General features: G+C 53.3%; 1 protein-coding gene across 6 annotated transcripts in view; it reads left to right on the top strand.

The window, feature by feature from the left end:
* The window catches only part of LOC120960962 (mucin-12), a 108241-nt gene that overhangs the window by 90270 nt on the left and 3652 nt on the right, over nt 1-14319 (top strand). For 5 of the 6 annotated variants that reach the window (XM_049605520.1, XM_049605517.1, XM_049605521.1 and 2 more), the window contains 4 exons: nt 8449-8685; nt 8930-11145; nt 11840-12633; nt 12719-13089. In XM_049605520.1, the coding sequence (XP_049461477.1) occupies nt 8449-8685; nt 8930-11145; nt 11840-12633; nt 12719-13089 (3618 nt within the window). The remainder of the gene's footprint in view (nt 1-8448; nt 8686-8929; nt 11146-11839; nt 12634-12718; nt 13090-14319) is intronic. The other variant, XM_049605524.1, reaches the window with a different exon arrangement.

The raw sequence follows: 14319 nt of genomic DNA, 5'->3' as shown, positions 1-14319 counted from the left end.
GGTTATGGAGAAACCTGTTCACAGGATGTCGAGGGAATGAATTTTAACGCTTTGTTAGCATCGTTCCTTCCAATTCCTTATCCTCCGACGATACATATGATAATGGAGCTCCAGAGATATCAGAAGTGCAAAATTCTGAACTCAAAAGTTGAATCTTTATGGGATCTTTAACAAGAATGTTTTTGGATAGGGGATCCTATGTCCCAATGTATCAATATTCCGTAACAAGATGTTAGACTCGTTTAGATCTGTCAATTGAATATCCTGGATTAGCTCAAGCCTCTATGTTCAGTCATGTCCTTACCCGAACATACAAAAAGTCACAAAAAGTCCAGTCTTTACGCCTTGTTGGCAACATTGCTTCCGATTCCTTCTCTTCCAACGAGACAGATGATGATGGAGCTCTAGAGACATCAGAAGTGCAAAATTCTGAAGTGAAGATGAATCTTTATCGGATCTTTAACAAGAATGTTTTTGGATAGGGGATCCTATGTCCCAATGTATCAATATTCCGTAGCAAGATGTTCGACACATTTGGATCTGTCGATTGGATATCCTGGATTAGCTTGAGCCACTATCTTCAGTCATGGCTTTACGTGAACACACAAAAAAATGAAGTAGGACACATTCTGGAAGTTCCAGCCTTCTTTCAGTTCTCCAATGCTGGAAATCTTCGCCCAGTCCAATGCAACAACCTTCACCTTCGCTCTATACCACTGCGGTTGCAGTTCTCGAACGTCCACGGCTAGGGGGGGGAGAGATCTCTGCCAGATCTACCTTGGACAATCGCGAAGAATATTGCAGTCAATAAATTCACGTCCACTTACCTACCTACCCAGGCGGAGCCGGCTGTGGTCATCATCTCGATTCTGCAACGCCAAGTCCACACCAGCGTGCTCTGGGCCGCACTGTAACCGGGTGTAGGGGAACGGTAAAGCGGAACGATTCACCGAGTGTAGTAGTTCGGGCAGGTTTTCGCCTCCCCGGATGGCCGTCGGTGACTTTACAATCGATTCATTTTGTTAACCTTCCCCCATCCCGCGCACCAACCCCGATCACGCAAAAGGTCTGCCCGAGCAGCTTTCCAACGACCTCTGCATGTCTCTGTTTTGTTCGTTCGTTTTGCTTACATCTCGCGCAACCGGGCTGTGTGTATGGTGCGCGCGCTGTATCGTAAAAAGGTTGATAAACAATTAATTCCCGTATAAATTATACTATCGGACGATCCGGGACACTTCGGGCCCGCTTCGATGCAGCAAGCGTCGTGGGCCTTTTCGTTGCTGTTGTTGATGCTGCTGCTGCTGCTGCTGTTGATGTGCTGTGCGCTGTTTGTTGGGATGTGTCGGTTGCTGGGGACCGACCGGCCGTGGCTGAAGACGAGGTGAAAAATGTTGCTCGCACGCGCGCGTTCCAACCTCGCTCTCTCGATTAAATGCTTCTCGCTGCCGTAAGCGAGCTTTTGCCACCCGCCATCTTCGCCACCAGCGGCAAAGTGTGCCCGCCCGCGGTCCGCGAAAGTGGATGGTGAAGGAGCGGCAGGGAAATCGCCCAGCACGACATCTTCTGTGCTACCTTTCACGTGTCTGTGTGCATGTCTGGGATGCTGTAGCGGTCTGGCTGCAATCTCTTGCACACGCCTCGCACGCCTACCTGGGCCCGGTTGCTTGTTCCTTTAGTCCAATTTTTACGATTTCCTCTGGGAGCAGCGCAGGCAAAAGCAAATCTCCTGCGGGGACATCTCCTGTCCCGCCGCTCCGCTCCCTCTTTGCCCTGTCGTGCGCAGAAAAATTCGAAACACGGGACGCGGGAACACGTTTTTTCCCCCGCAACAGAACCCTGCCTGTCCCACCCATTTGCTCCAGTGGCGCACTATGTTGTGTGTGTGTGTGTGTTCCCTTTTTTTCCATTCCCCGGGGGCGTGAAAAGACATTGGCCGCCCGTCTTGCATTTCACATTTTTGCACTATTTATTTGGCTATCCAGGGTGGTGATCTTGCATGCGTCCGGCCAAAAGACGGGGCCCCCCCCCCCCCCCCCCCAGGGCACAAGTGGCACGGGGAAAGGAAAGTCTGCACAAATCGTGCATTTCAATTCGGTATGTGTGTGCACCCCCTTCCGCGCATGATGTCACCGAACCTGCTTTCCAGTGCGCTGAAGACGATGAAGGCACTGTGGGAAAATTCAGTGAAAAAGCTGGAATGCAAAATAAAAACAATATTTTTGAACAAAATATTTATCGCAGATTATTTTTAATTGCTTCGTTTTATAGTAAAAACTTTAAAAAAGTGTGTCCAATTTGCTGATTTCATCAAACAAGACATAAGGGCTAATTGTCTGAGTCAAGCTTGCGAGCGATTTATTTACTTTCGTTCCAAAATTGCTTCGTTGACTCTAGACATTGCTGCCGAATTGTGCAGAAATGGTCTTGTTTTGCCAAACAAACTGCAACGTGAAATGCAAAAAGTATCATACAATTTCAATAATTATGTCTACGTAAAATGCATTATTGTTCTTTAACACGATTTTCGATGACTTGAATGGTAGCGCTTCTTTACTGATTTTCTAATTCCTTTGTGCTGTTGGTGTTCCCACGCTTTGTTAGTAATGAATGATTATGGGGCCCTTTGCGATTCTAGTCAGTTTTTTGTATGGAGTTTGACAGTTGGAGGCTGAAATCATGTAAACACTCCATACAAAATCACACACAAAACTAGCCTGCAATTTACAGTCTAGATTATTCTAGGCTCAAAGCTAGAATTCGATTCGAGTACCTGCTCGAAACAAATTGCATAACAAGATGGTGATTACATTTCTCCCAAGGTGTATTAAAGAGATCAGGTGGTGGAAGCTAGAATCAAAGTGTATGTATACCAGGTGGTCTCATAGCATGTTTTTTATAATCAAATTTGAACGTCACTTTTTGACAGGACGGGTAAAAACTTTTGCTCAAACAGGCTCTGGTAGCTTGACGAATACACAAAACACTGTAAAAATCTTCATTCAAAAACAGAAGCGATAAAAATCAGCCTTCCAAATACATACACCTTAGGATAGGCCCACCTGTATATTATACCCACTGTGATAGCTGCTCGAAAACTGCTATACAATGCAAACAACTGATAGGCTGAAATTTCAGCCTACGAACTTAAAACGGAAAGGGCCCCTATAATAGAAAATCCGCATTCTTGACACTTTTTCACACAACACTCGTGTCACATAGTGAGCCCTATTGATTGCTTTGGAATGTGAAGGATGTGCTGGAGACAGTGCTTTTTTTTTCTGTTCGTCAAATGCAACGTGTACATCATGTTGTTAACAATCGTGACAACGGCGTTTGTTTACATTCGCACAAAACCGCACAACAACAAATGGAATTAAACTGTTGCAGAGCTTCATCGCCGTTTTGTACAAGCGGTAAAGTGACCTTTATTTCTAACGACGAATTACGCTGGTGGTGGACGAAGAAAAAGTGTAAATAAGACAGAAAAGCAATTCTCGCAGGATTTTGCACCAACAAGATAATGCCACGGTACATCCATGAAGCAGAATACGGAGTAATAGTTTCAAATAATAATAATTCGAAGTATAGGAAATGTCCCAACTTGTCCTGCTGCCTGCCCAGTGTGGTGCTGGACGCTGTGCAAAAGTGGCTAAAAGCAGGAACGAAGAAGGCTTCCGTGAGCATACAAGGGAAGGAAGGAGCAGAGGATCCCGTAGGACGTTTTGCAGCCGAAATGGGGCTGTGCATAAAAAAGACATTTTTGCGAAATATAAATGTATGTGTGTGCATCGATAGAGCGAAGCAGCAAACTCCGGGCGTAACCGGAGATAATTCTGCAAATGGTTAGAATTTGGGTTGCTAATGAGCGGCGAGGCTTTTCAGTTTCGGTGCAATAGTGAAGACCGCGCGGGGTTCGTTTTTATGAGATTGTTATTAACTTCTCTTCAATGTTTATCTGTTTTATTATTATTATTATTATTATTTTTATTGTATGGTTCGTCAACTTTCAGCCCATGCCGAAGGCGGTTAACGTTTGCTTTTGTACAGGCTGTCCTGCCGTTTCCTCTTTACAAAACTACGCCAACTCACTTAGGCGCGATGATGCTCTGCGCCGCCCCACTGCTGTGCTTCTAGTTTTTTTTTACCGTTACGGCCGGAGGTGTATCGAACCACACCACTATTATCACCTTTTTCGAAGTCATCTTCTGTGTGTGTGTGTATTGCGCATCTTAAACGATGCGTGCGCAGCGGAGTAGCAGAGCGCGTTCCTTTACTATACTGTGATGTGCGCGTTCCGAAAATGGCGTGAACGCGGGTGCTGGCTGTGGAATGACTAAAAATGGGAGCAAACCTAGTTTGGGTATGGCGGGGAGAGAGCGCCCAGGTGACAGGCAGTGGAGGGGACGATAATGATCACGGCAGCGCAGAGCTGCGAACTGGTTTACCTGGGAGTGACTCCAAAACTCCCTGATTCCAGGATTGGCTCGATTGGTGTATCCGGCCTGTTGGAGGATCTGCTACTGTAGGTAGCAGAGACACCCAATCAAGTCTGTTCAGGAATTCGAGCACTGTAAGCTATTTGGAATTGCCTCAGAATTCCTGCAGCTCACAACGCAACACAGCGCAGCGATCGAGAATCGGCATTCGTGCCGAATATACTTTGTCGAAGTGGGGAGTCAGGTCGTCAGGGGACATAACGCGGCGAATAATTGACACAGTGGAGGAGGGTATAATATATCTACCCTCAGGACACGCCTGCTCCGCAACCCACAAAGGTGTTCCAGATGCGCAAGCGTGCCTCGCTTATAGGAATAGGCTCCTACGGGGGGACGTCCCCGTAGGTTTGTTGCGAGCCAGCAAACCCGAGCAAAACGGCATTTTTGCCGATAGAAATCTGGTGGCTGCTGGGGAATGGTGTGTAGAGGAGCGCGAAAGCGACTGCACCCTGTGGCGTGGTGCACTGGTCCTGCTAGGTCAGCACGCGGGGATTTGTTCAGTGTATGCTTCTTGTGTTCTCCGCCTACCGGGTGAAGGTTTTTGCGTGTCTCGTGCCGCGCAAAACCAGAAGTTTGAGAGTAGAAAAAAAAACTGGTATAGGGAGTTCAGTGCAAGAGAGGACCGGGACGAACGTCTGGAGTCTGGATTTGGAATGTTCGGCGCGCGTGAAGGAGAGAGCCCGTCTTTGGAGTGATATGGTTTCGGTGCCCTAGCCTTTGCTGCAGTACACATGCTTGGGACAGATTTATGACGCGTTGTGGACGTGTGCGGACGGGATGCCTATCCTATTGCCTGGAATCTCTATCCACCATTTTGCTCAGCGCACTTGCTCACCACCGTTTCCCAGGTTGTTTCTGCGCTCGAAACAAGAGCGCTCGCCGCTGCTCGCTCACTCGCCAGCAGGCTCTGTTTAATTACTGCACCCGCTCGGGATGTATCTTTCACCCTACTCAGCGGTAGCGATAGCCGCTAAGATCTCAATTTACGATCCGCGGGGATTACACTTCACGCAATTGGGGTATAATTTAGCATTTTCCGTGCGATTAACACGCACTCGCCGCCCTCCCCAAGAGACGGAGATTAAACTTCGCCTCTCCTTTCGGCTTCGAAATCGAAAGCTGACCGTGATGGAATTTATGACCACCACCATCCACCACTAGCCCAGAGCTCCCCAGGATTCCATCCGCGTTATACCTCTGTGACGGTACCTTCGCTCTCGGTTAAAAAATTAATGACCTTTCGTATAGTTTTTTTTTGTACGACCACACGGAGCAGCTATTAAGCGGCAGTGTCTTAGCAGTGTCCCACTAAAATCTGGGCAGCCCTGCATTGCCCCAACGAAGACTGTTACTCCCGCTGGCAAAAAAAAACACGGTCTGTAAAGTGTCACCTTAGTGTCGGAATGCTAAGCTTCTTGGGAACTGTTCTAGAGTTAGGAAACGCAGGCTCTTCTTCTTCAAAAACCGATTCGGTCTGCTGCACCCCTTCCCACGAAACACCTTGTGATTGCAAGAGCGGTGGCAGCACCATCCACAGCCAACTAAGCCTCTTACAATGCGCAACCGTGCCATAAAGTATCTTTAGTCTCCCTCAAAAGGATACCAAAAAAAGAAAAAAAACGAAGAACAAAACTGGTTGCGTGTGTATATCAACACCAGGCAGTATTAATAAATGCGAACGACACCGGTGTGTGAGGCCTGTGTCTCCTCCACTCATTTGCAGCAGCGGCATGCAGAGACCTAAACAGTAAACGAAGCGAAAAAGGTGGGCCGAATGCCAGACCAGACAGAGCCAGCAAAAGCAAAGTGGCAGAGCGGGGGGGGCGAAAAAAAACGAGCGTACACAGACAACACGGAGTGTACTACTACACCTCCTTCCGCAACACCCTCCCCCTTCGCGAAAGGATAGCAATCTGTCGCCCCACCCCGAGCCACGGGTGACGGGGTGTAGTATGTGGTTAGCTAATTTGTTGCTCACGCCTATGTTTAACAAACTCACTACACATCAGCAAGCACGGCTACAAATCACCTGGCGCGCGCGCGCTCGCGAGCGGTGAGCGGTGGGCATGGCAGCCCTCACGCTGCACCATCACCACGCGTTCGCTCTCTCTCTCTCTCTCTCTCTCCGCGCTCCCTGTGCGCGATGGAGCGGAGGTGGACGGAGCCGACACACGAGAGCGCTCTCTGACAGATGACAGTTTTAATTATGAGCAACCAGAGCCAGTTTGTTTGGCTCTTCTTGTGTCTCTCTGTCTGTCCGCTCCGGCCGGAGGTTTGTGGAAGGTGTCGCCGGCGGCTGTTGAGACAAGATTTGTAGCCGACGACAAGCGATACCCTACCCATGCATGCCCTTTCTGGTCCCCTGCAGTTCCATTGCGCGCTGTTCTGCTCTGTCTATTGAGCATGTTCTTGCCCAAGTGTGTGTGTGTGTGTGTGTGTGTGTGTGTGTCTGTGGTCGAGTACTCAACTGCCACCGTTTTGCGCTAACAATGCGATTTGACACTCTGTTAGACGTTTACTGGGGGGATGGGGAAGATAGGGGTGTGGGAGGTAGAGAAGTGCATTTTTCAAACGCGAGCATCGGTACTGCCGCTTGAAGTAGTAATGATTTGCTTAATGATACGTTCGCGGTGACAGGCGTCAGTTGAGTTTTTGTGCGGTTTTTTTTTTTCGCTGTCGGCAATGCCTACAGATTAGATGACTGATGGTAAACTGTTCACGACTGTGCGTGCGTAGGCGTGTGTGTGTGTGTGCCACCATGTGTACAAACTAATTATGGGGAGCCGTGTGACGTTTAGGCGACAAATTGGAGCATCTATATGAGCCGCCGTCTCTCTGCGCTGGTAAGGACGTGTGAAGGCGGAGCATTAAGTTACACGCGGGTAAGACCTCCACCCCGTTGTTTGTACTTCTGTCTGTCGTTGAATTTGATGCTTACAAACGGATGGTTAGCTGTGGAGGGATTATTGAAGAACTCTAGATCACTTCGAGACTTTGTCAGGATACATTATGCTCATCCCAGAATATCTTACATTAGGTCTACAAGTACGTCCATTGAAGTATTTCTAAAGCTATGACGAGATCTTCTCAATCAGATTGGCAGGTTCTTGATGTCCTATGTCAGGGGCCTCCAAACTTTTCAGCTCGCGGGCCGCATTGCTTCAAAAGTAACTATGTTGAGGGCCATTTGAAGCTACCTTTAACTGATGAGTGAACGTTTAAATCTCGTTTTTATAATAAAATACCAACGATACTTGTACAGTTTCGTGTTACTAAAGTTTGATTTTTGTCTAAGAAAAGTAAAAAATACATTTTAATTTTAAAAATCATAATAACGTAATATTTATATTAACTCTGGCAAAGTCATCGTGGGCCGCATTTTAAGCTCTTGAGGGCCGCATGCGGCCCGCGGGCCGTAGTTTGGAGACCCCTGTCCTATGTCATCAACACCCAAGATTTACACGAATGTTCAATAATAGTTTGAAGCGAAGAAATCCTCTTTACTCTGAGTCTATGTTTGTGGAGATCTTGGAATCTATACCATAATAGATAATTGGAATGATCTCGTTATACTATCCCACCAAATAAGAAGTTGCATAATCTTCAATTTCTCAAGTCCTCAATTGTATGTCTGCCCTTACTTGAACACTTGCTGGAAGAATTTGAGACACTGGAGACTATCCAGTTCATCATGCGATCGATCTTTTGCAGAATCCCACGAAATTGAACTATACCTGGTTAGGACCTCATGCATTGGATACGAATACTTCCACCCCAAAAAAACGGGCGGTGTGTGTGTGTGTGTGGTAAATGCTTGAAGAACCATGGTTTAAAAATGGCACCTGCGTTGCCTACGTACTTCCCATCCCAAGCCTTTGACATTCGTTGCGAGGACAATGCCCACCGGGACGGTAACTAACACCCAGCCAATCCCGTCTTGTCTTGTTCGCAGGGTTCCGATGGTGGCGGTTCGGTAGTGTTCGCCACGACCCCCCAGACGCAACAGACGGTGGCCCCGCGGAAGCTTGACTTTCCCCCGACCGGCCTACCGCCCAGCGTGGAGCCGCTCGGGGGCGGTGCGAGCCCGATCCGGGTGCCGGCCGCCGGCACCGGTCCGGCCCCATCACCGGCACCGGCCGCACTGCCACCGCCAAGCTTACCGCCGCCTTACCCAGCGACACCACTGCAGGTAAGAGGGAGTGATGCGTGCGACCTCCCAGGCACTGGGTACGGGTTCCTCCCTCCCATGTCACTCTTTGCGAGGTGGCTTTTTTTTCTGTTGTGTTGGTTGGACATTTTGGAAAAGTGCATCAGGATTATTATTTTTTTCCCCCAAAAATGTATTACAAATTCTGAGAACATTTAAACACCAGTGCTCCCGAAGAAGTAAGCTAATCTGTTGTTCCTTTTTGTTTCTCTTCTCTACCGCGCAGGTATCGAATGGACCATTGGGTACGCATTTGACGCCGCTCGGTGGCGGCCACCAGGCGGCAGCGTCGCCGCAGCAGCAACCGCCCCATCCCGGATCGCAACAGCAGCCACCACAGCCGTCCGCCTCGCCGCAGACGGCCGGCATAAGCAATAAGCCGCTGTTGCCGACCGCCTCCGCCAAGATACCGGCCGCCGGCGGCGTCCTGCTGCTCAGCACGACGGCGGCCGCCACCACCGTAACGACAGCAATATCAACCACCTCCCAGAAGCAGCAGCAGCAGCTGCCGGGGCAGGGGGCGCCGCTGGTTTCCAGTGCGCCCCAGTCGCCTGCCCAGTCGCTGGCGTCGGTAGCGTCGCCGGCGGGCGGCAGCCTACAGGCCCCGTCGACACCGAACCAATCTCAGCCGCCGCTATCACCCCAGCAGCAGCAGCAGTCACAGCAGCAGCAGCAACAGGGACCGCTGCCCGCAACGTCGACGGCCGCCATCGGTGGACCGCTCAAGTCAGTATTTCTCGGCGTGACGGCGGCAGGCCCGAACGGCGGGAGCACTGGCGGCAGTAACGCACCGTCAGCCGCTTCGGCGGCGGCCAGCAACTTCACGAGTGGTGGTCCCGGTGGTCCGGTCGCTCCCAGCAGCCACCACCTCAGCGGGAGCCTGGCGGGTGTGGTCGGCCCGAGCAGTGCCAGCAGCAATGGCAGTGCCGCGCCCTCCTCCCTGCCCCTCTCCGTGCCGCACACGCCGCCCGCAGCAACGCCGGCGACGGCGGCCGGTCAAACCGGGGCCGTGCATCCGCCGCTCGACAGCAGCAGCAGCACCACCGTCGCGACCTCCTCCTCTGCGTCATCCACCTCCTCCTCTGCACTGTCGTCCTCGTCCGCTCCGTCGTCGGCCGCCGTGCCCACGTCTGGTCACACGTCCGCCGTGGCGGCGGCGGCGGCGGCGGCGGCTGCTTCCACCGGCGGCTTACGCACCAACAGCCCCGCCGTACCGTCGCTGCCCGGTGCGCTGCCCGGCGGTCCGGCCTCGATGCTCAACGGCAACCACGCGGCGGCCATCGTGGCGGCAGCCGCCCATCCCTCGATGATGATGGCGAACGGGCTCGGCAGCCTGCCGCCACCGTACCGGGGGTACCCGGGCTACCCGCTCTACTCGCCGTACGGCAGCTTCCAGCACAATCCCTACCTGCCACCGTCGGTCACCTCGCCGAACCTGTCGCCCCGGTTGCACCCGGCCCTCGCCCCGATGCCCCACACGCTGATGGGGCTCGGGCTGATGGACGCCCGGTTGCAGCCGCCGCCGCTGGGGGCTGGGCCGCCGCCACCACCGCCGGGCGCTAGCAACGGGACGCCGGGAGGCGTGCCGCTCGGCCGGCCCGGTCCCGACCGCGATCCGTCGCCACTGATTGCGGCCGCCCAGCAGCAGGCCGCTGCAGCCGCCGCAGCCGCCCAGCAGAAGGTGCGCCCGATCACGCCGAACACTAACTCGAGCTCGAGCAACGGCTCGTCCTCCTCTGCCTCCTCGTCGGCGGCCGCCAGCAGCAGCAGCACGTCTTCCGTCACGCTCGTCTCCAGCACAGCACCGTCGGGCGGCGGGCCGCTGCTGCTGCACCCGGCGGCGTCCTCCGCTCCGGCCGACCCGTCACTTCCGCCGCATTCCTCCCAGCAGCCGCCGTCGCACCGGGACCTCGTCGGCCACCCGGGGGCGGGGCCGCCCCATCCGGGGCTGCATCTTGCCGGCGGCCCGCCGGGCAGTGGGAGCGGCCCGGCAGTGCCGCCACCGCCGCCCCCGCACCACCATCTGCTAGGGCACCCGGGTGCGGCGGCGGCAGGTGCTGTCGGTGGGCCGGGCATCTCGCCCCTGCTCGTCGGCCACCATCACCATCCACTCGTGGTTGGTGGGCCGCCGCCTCCGCCACCCCCGCCCGGGCTCATGCCGCCCGGTGGGCCACCGTCGGTCTCCCATCTGCATGGCGGCGGGGGCAGCAGTAGTAGCAGCGGCGGCGGCCTCGGTGGAAACAGTATTAGTGGCCATCCGGCAGCCGCAGCAGCAGCACCACCTCCACCACCGACCTCTTCCAGCAGCAATAACAACGGCAACGGTGGCAGCAACAGCAGCAGCAGCAGCAGCAGTAGCAGTAGTAGCGGCAACCTCATCGTCTCTTCGCGTCCTCACTCACCGCGCGGTCACAGCCCGAACAGGGAACGGGATAGCTATAGGTAAGTGTGTGGCGATGACCCTTGCAGTGAGCTGAGTCGGGGTAGAGTTTTCAATCCTTAACTACTTTCGTTTTGACTGAAGTAATGCATCAAACTTTCAAAACTCGCTCCTGACTGACTCAACTCATTCACTGTTGACCCCGACTTAGCGACTCACTCTATTGAGCTCCTCAACTCATTCACTCTCTACAGCAGAGATGTCAAACTGATGGCCTGCGAGGTCTTATGGTGCTACTATTTTCAGTGGCATTTTGGCCCGCAGGGTCAAATGAGTTTGACATCGCTGCTCTACAGCTTCTAGCGACGTACTCTTTCTCACTCGCAATTCTGCAACGCTTTACGATTCAACATCCCTCACTCTCAGCAGTGACCGACTAGCTACTCACTCTTTTAGGACTGAACTCCGCCCCCAGGCGAATCACTCTTTAAGAACTCTCCCCACTGATCAATCACTCTTTTCGCGTTCAGCTTACTCGAACTCAGCTCCGCCTCTTTGGGGGCTCTTGTATTAGTGTGAGCAAGAGCTAACACAAAAGTCTTCGTGACAACCAAAGTAGAGAGTGAATACGTTGAGTGAAGAAGGCTCATCCGAGCTCTTTGTGCTGAGCTACAACATCTCCCGCTCACATTGCACTCATTTGCTAACATTTGCCCTCTTTCTTCCTCTCTCTCTCTCTCTCGCTCTGTTTTGCAGTAGTAACGTAAGTAGTTTATCGCGCTCTACGCCCGGCTCGACGATACCAGCGTACGGTGGTGTCGGGCCGGCGACGAGCGGCCCCTCGCCCGTGCTGCCACCGTTCGGTGCCAGCCCGCACTCGGCCGCCGCCCTGGGCGTCGTGCCGTCGGTGGCCATCTCGGTCGTCTCTTCTAGTCTCACGTATCCTAAAACCACGCTCGCGATCGGAGGCAGCATCATGTCTTCCGCCTCCACCTCCTCCTCGGCCGCCACCTCGTCCGCCCCGTCCATCGGTGGGAGCGGGGTGCCGCCGGGATGGCCGCCGGGCGCGCCCCTCGGGCAGCCCACCGTCGTGTCGATCGCGTCCCACTCGAGCTCGCCGGCGGCCGGCACGCCCGGCCCCGGTCTGCACAACAGCTCGTCCTCGTCTTCCTCGTCCTCCACGGTCGGGTCGCACCACCACCACCACCACCCGCACCATCATCTGCAGCAGCAGCAGCAGCAGCAGCACCATCATCACACGCGACCCACACCTCCGCCGGCGAGCGATCGGGGCGGCTCCAGCGCGTCCGGCTCGATCGCCGTCGTCTCCTCGCCGTCACCGTTTCCGGCGGCGCCACTGTTCGCCACCCCGATTCCCCCGCCGACCAGCGTCTCGCTGTCCAGTCCGGCCGGTGCGGGGCTGTCGGTCGCTAGTGCGGCCGGCGGAGGCGCTTCGGGAGCGGCCGGTGCCGGTTCGCAGCCTCCATCGCAGCCGCCGACAGCGCCCCATCCTCATCCCTTCTCGGCTGAATCTCTCTTCTCCACCAAGGGTAAGTCACATGGCCATCCCCAGGGGGCAAACGTTCGCAAGACGCTCATCGTTCTCTCTCTCTCTCTCTTTCTCTCTCTTTTTAGTGTCCGACCAGGCCGACATGTTACGGCGCGAGCTGGACAACCGGTTTCTGGACCGCAGCGGCCTGACGGCGGGACCGCCCGGGCCGCCCTACCTGCGCCAGGAGCTGCACCATCACCAGCACCAGCACACGCACCTGCACCAGCACCAGCACCAGCCGATGCTGCCGGGGGCGGCCGGCGGTGCGCCCACCCTCTTTCCACCGCCCCTCTTCAAGGACGTGCCTAAAATCGGTGCGGTCGATTCGCCCTTCTACCGGACCGGGATCGGGATGCCGGCGTACCCGGGCTACCCGCCCGGCCTGCTGCATCCCGGCCTGAGCGGGCCGACCCAGTTTGTGCCACCGAGCCACCTGCAATCGTTCGTGCCGAAGGTAAGCATCCGGGAGGAGTGGAGTGGAGTGGAGCATCCCATATCAAATCTAAACCATCCAAAGCACGACACCCTGGCACAACGCACACCTTGTTTGGTGTCATTCGTTTCTCATGCACTCCTCGCTTTCTCTCATTGCTTATTATACTCTCATGTGTGTGTGTGTGTGTGTGTTTGTGCTGTATTGGAATGGAGTTGGAAGAACTAAGAGTTGGGGCTTTGCCCTTAGATACATCTCGGAGATACATTAGCGACGGCACACACTAATAGCTAAAAAGCTTAAACATTATTTTCCCACTTTGCAGTAAGAGCTTCGTCGCAAGTCTGACCGCGCTACGAGCCAGACTGATGTTAGGCATTTGTCATCTGCGGGACATCAAAAAAAGTCTATAAACGCAGTTCATAGTGCAAACTAAATTGTAGATGTATTGTGGCTCTTGAAGCCTCGTTGATAGGAGTTGTAATGTCTATCCGCATGCCTAAAGTCTTAGACACGATTCGGCAGGAAATAAGACCTCTGCGATCTCAGACATTGGCAAGCTTCCCAGCCCCAGCTCTTAGGTGTTGCACTATGCAAAATCCAATCTTGTAGACAGCAGACTTAGTAGAGCAGGAACACAGATTGAAGTGGTTATGGAATCTCCGATTTCTGAGGAGTCTGGTTTTGTAGGAGTCTGAATGTCTATCCGCATACTTTAGACAAGACTGGGCAGGAAATGAGATCTCTTCGACAGGAGACATTGGCAAGTATCCAATGTTGTCGACAGCAGACTTCGTAGAGTAGGAACACAGATTGCAGAGCGCATGGAATCCCTTCTGGAATTCTGAGACACATGTCCAAGCGATTCGATGTTCTCGCATAACGAGTAGAACACGAACGTAGGGTAGATGTTTTGATCCTGATCTGGATGTGGAATTAATGCTGAGCCAGCTTTGGTTCTGGTACCCGATTTTGACCACACGTTGGATCTACAACTATTCTTGAAGCTTGCCTGTTACCAGAATGAAGCTTAAACCTGTTTTGGTTCTGGAATCGGTCCCAGAACGGTTCCTGGACCAGCCTTTGCTCACCATCCTCTCCGTAGGAAACCATAATGGTCCCATATCTATTCTTGAACTTATGTTGGTGCAGGATTTGATCCCCAATCTGATCTACTAACTATGGAATTTGTTATATTGGGACAGTCTACAACTCAAACTCTATTGCAGTTGTCTTGTGACTCTTGGAGCT

Source organism: Anopheles coluzzii, chromosome X (assembly GCF_943734685.1).
Source record: "Anopheles coluzzii chromosome X, AcolN3, whole genome shotgun sequence".
Taxonomy (NCBI): Eukaryota; Metazoa; Arthropoda; class Insecta; order Diptera; family Culicidae; genus Anopheles; species Anopheles coluzzii.
The sequence above is the reverse complement of the archived record's forward strand: the minus strand, read 5'-3'. Positions and strand labels throughout refer to the sequence as shown.